This window comes from Etheostoma cragini, unplaced genomic scaffold (assembly GCF_013103735.1).
Source record: "Etheostoma cragini isolate CJK2018 unplaced genomic scaffold, CSU_Ecrag_1.0 ScbMSFa_3110, whole genome shotgun sequence".
In the NCBI taxonomy this organism is placed as follows: Eukaryota; Metazoa; Chordata; class Actinopteri; order Perciformes; family Percidae; genus Etheostoma; species Etheostoma cragini.
In genome coordinates, this window is record NW_023267345.1 from 14441 (window position 1) to 17975 (window position 3535).

Consider the following 3535-nt stretch of genomic DNA (forward strand, 5'->3'; position numbering starts at 1 on the left):
GCTGTTAGTGTTTCAGAGCATTCACGCTTTGCAAAACCGCCGCCGCAGACCGTCTGGTGGGCGACGTCCGACCGGTGAATCTCCGGTTCTGACCTACTGGGCGTCGTATAATCTTTATGAGAGTCAAGGGAGAGACTTATGACAACAACTGGGATGCATCTGGGCCAGCAGAGCCGGGGGGGGGGGGGGGGGGGGGGGGGGGGGGGGGGGGGGGGGGAACACTGTCACGGGGTGCAGAGGAAGAAGACCGGGGTGTACGGAAGGGTTTGATGCGCTACTTGAAAAGCTAAATAAAAACTTTTCTTTGATAACTTGTCTTGTTTTTTTAAAGTAACAGTGTGCAATATTGGAAACATAAAGCCCCTAACAGCCCTTAATATTGATCAGTTGATAAGTGAGAATAGTGCAGAGAGTAGATAATCTGTCGGTGTCTGGCTAGATTGATTTTTTAAATGTCCATTTGTTCCGGACACACTGCGCACTCTTGTCTGCTAACAACGCAGTGAGCCGACCAACCAGTAGTCTGCAGGTTTCCACGTCACCTTTTGGGCTCGCCTCAGCTCGCTGGGAACCTCGACTGAGGTAGTACTGAAAAAAGTCCCTGGTAGCAGGTCCCAGGGCCTTTTTTTTGTAATGGAAAACCAAAAAGGCGAGTAGAGTCGAGGTGTGTCGAGTAGATACCACGCAGTGGAAAACCGCCATAAGATATATCCACTCCCCTACAGGATTATTAGGACCACCGTACTAAGACTGTTTGACCCCCTTTCTTAATTCTACATGTTGGCCCATATTGAGAGGATCACACGCACGCGCGTGCAGCTCCCGTTGTGAAGATGCTCTATTTGGTTGAGATCTGGTGACTGGGGGGCCATTTTAGTCCAGGTTGAGATCTGGTGACTGGGGGGGGGACATTTTAGTCCAGTGCACTCATCATCATGTTGAAGAAACCAGCTGTAAATGATGTGAGCTTTGTGACATGGTTTATTGTCCTGCTGGAAGGAGCCATCAGAGGACGGGACATGGGGGCCATAAAGGGACAGACATGGTCAGGAACCAGGCTCAGGTAGGCCCAATGGCTAAGGGGCCTAAAGTGGGCCAAGAAAACATCCCCTATACCATTACACCACCAGCAGCCTGCACAGTGGTAAGGCATGATTGATCTATGTTCTCATTGTGACTCCACCATCTGAAGGTCTCAACAGAAACCAGACTCAGACAACATTTTTTTAGTTTTCAACTGTCCAATTTTGGTGAGCTCTAGCAAATTGTTGCCTCTTGTTCCTATTTGTAGTAGAGATGAGCGGTACCCGGTGGGCTCTTCTGCCAGGACCACACCCCTAAATGTGATTGGTTGATTAGATAATTGCATTAATGAGAAATTTAACAGGTGTTCCTAATAATCCTTTAGTTGAGTGTAACGAGATATAAGTTCCATATTAGAGTCATGTCCTTTATACAAGATAGATATATACAGGGATATAAGTTAGATATTAGAGTTAAGTCCTTTATATAAATTATATTTTAGAGTTAAGCCCTTTATACAAGTTATATTTTAGAGTTAAGCCTTTTATATAAGTTATATTTTAGAGTGAAGACCTTTATATAACTTCTATATCAGAGTTAAGTCCTTTATATAACGTCTATATCAGCTATGTTATGTGTTATTCTTCTGGTTATGAACTCACGGCGCTGTCCTTCATGACGAGGCGTTTGTGGGACACCAGCAGTTTCTCCAGAGGGAAGATGACTCGCCTCAGGTACGTCTCGTCTTTGTTGTGATCAAACTGCCACTGGGCGTCCAGAACGTCGTGCATCGTCACCATGTGGTCCTACAACCCAGACACATGTCATGATGATGTCACAGCGGCGAGGCTGCACCGTCTCTACCGACGGTGGCGTACGTCTCCGCTGCGTTTCCTGTTCCAGAGTTTCATTAGCAGACCTGCACTGACCAGCAGGACGCGACTCAACACTCTGGGTCCCAGACGGGAAACACGGGAAGCTCTCACCTTCTCTCCCAGCACGCCGGAGCGGACTCGTCTCAGCTCCTGCATCTGACCTCCGACCCCCAACATCAGCCCCAGGTGGACGCACAGCGTCCGGATGTATGTCCCCGCTTCACAGCTCACCCAGAAGATCCCTAAAATACCCAAGGAACGCAAAAAAAAATCAGCTGCTATCACATGCTGTGTGTGTGTGTGTGTGTGTGTGTGTGTGTGTGTGTGTTCTTGTCAGGGATTGGTCAGACAGCCAAGAGAAGGTGACATCACAGAGTTCAGTCCTGTTAGCGAAACCTCTCTGATTCTCATCATCCCCCCCGACAGTCCAGGAGAATTCACAGATTTACTATTAAACGCAGTATTTAACAAAAGTATCTGTACTTCTACTCGAGTACGGGAAGAGTATCTGTACTTCTACTTGAGTACAAGAAGGACGTACTTTAGCCATCTCTGACTAATATTCAGATTAAGCCTCCAGTGATTTAATAAACCCCTGAATGGTTATTATTAGCACTGCTCTCTCACCCAGCCTCCTCTCTGGGTCGTACTCAATGAGCTTGCTGTCGTAGATGGTCCGGACTCGGAGCTGCCGTTTGACGGCGGCGATCAGCGGCGGCCGCTGGAACAGAGCGCCGGTCAGCATCTCCAGTCCCTGAAGACAGTCACATGACAGCCGGCCAATCAGAACACAAGACACAGCTGGCCAATCAGAACACAGGCTTTTACCTGCTTCATTTATAAGTAGAGATAGATGGATATTCACACACACACACACACACACACACACACACAGTATTAAAACAGCCTAAATGACATCAATGAAGCAGAGATGTTGTGTTGTGACTCACCCGGGCCAGCGTGTGCTCGCTCTCTATGGCGTTGTGCAGCCGGACGATCCCCACGTACTCTTTACCTGAAACGGGGGGGGGGGGGGGGTTTAAAAAGGGGGGGCTTTGAAAAGGACTGAAAACATCTTTCTAGCAGAACTCATGATCTATGAGCATTCTAACATGACCATTTATATATTTAAACCTTTTTCACCTCTAGCACTTAGGTTTTAAATTACAAATGAAATTTATTATCATAATAGTAAGGGGGGCCGCTGGAGTTACTGGGGCGACACGCGGATCAAACAGGAAGTGGCGCCCCATTAAACAGGAAATACCTGCACTCTGCTGGGACTTGACCAATCGCGTGGCGCGGTCGACGCAGACGATCAGGCAGCCGGTGACCTTGGGGTCCAGCGTGCCGCTGTGCCCCGTCTTCTCCACCCGCAGAATCCTCCGGATCCACGCCACCACCTCGTGGGACGACGGGTTAGCAGGCTTGTCCAGGTTGATGAAGCCCGTCCTGACAGGAAACAGGAAGTACAATCAGGAACCTTCACAAGCTCCGCCCCCCCAAATCACACTAGTGGCCTGCAACTGCTGCACGCATCCGCGTGTCTTTGTGTGGGGGTGTGTTCTTGTCAGGGATTGGTCAGACAGCCAAGAGAAGGTGACATCACAGAGTTCAGTCCTGTTAGCGAAACCTCT

General features: G+C 48.8%; 1 protein-coding gene across 1 annotated transcript in view; it reads right to left on the minus strand.

Moving 5' to 3' along the window:
- Nucleotides 1-3383, minus strand: part of LOC117940723 (H/ACA ribonucleoprotein complex subunit DKC1-like) — a 4943-nt gene extending 1560 nt beyond the window's left edge. The window contains exons 1-5 of the mRNA XM_034865901.1: nucleotides 3166-3383; nucleotides 2849-2913; nucleotides 2526-2652; nucleotides 2010-2140; nucleotides 1686-1829 (exon numbers count right to left, since the gene is read on the minus strand). Of these exons, the coding sequence (XP_034721792.1) occupies nucleotides 1686-1829; nucleotides 2010-2140; nucleotides 2526-2643 (393 nt within the window). The 5' untranslated portion in view covers nucleotides 2644-2652; nucleotides 2849-2913; nucleotides 3166-3383. The remainder of the gene's footprint in view (nucleotides 1-1685; nucleotides 1830-2009; nucleotides 2141-2525; nucleotides 2653-2848; nucleotides 2914-3165) is intronic.
- Nucleotides 3384-3535: the final 152 nt, after the last annotated feature.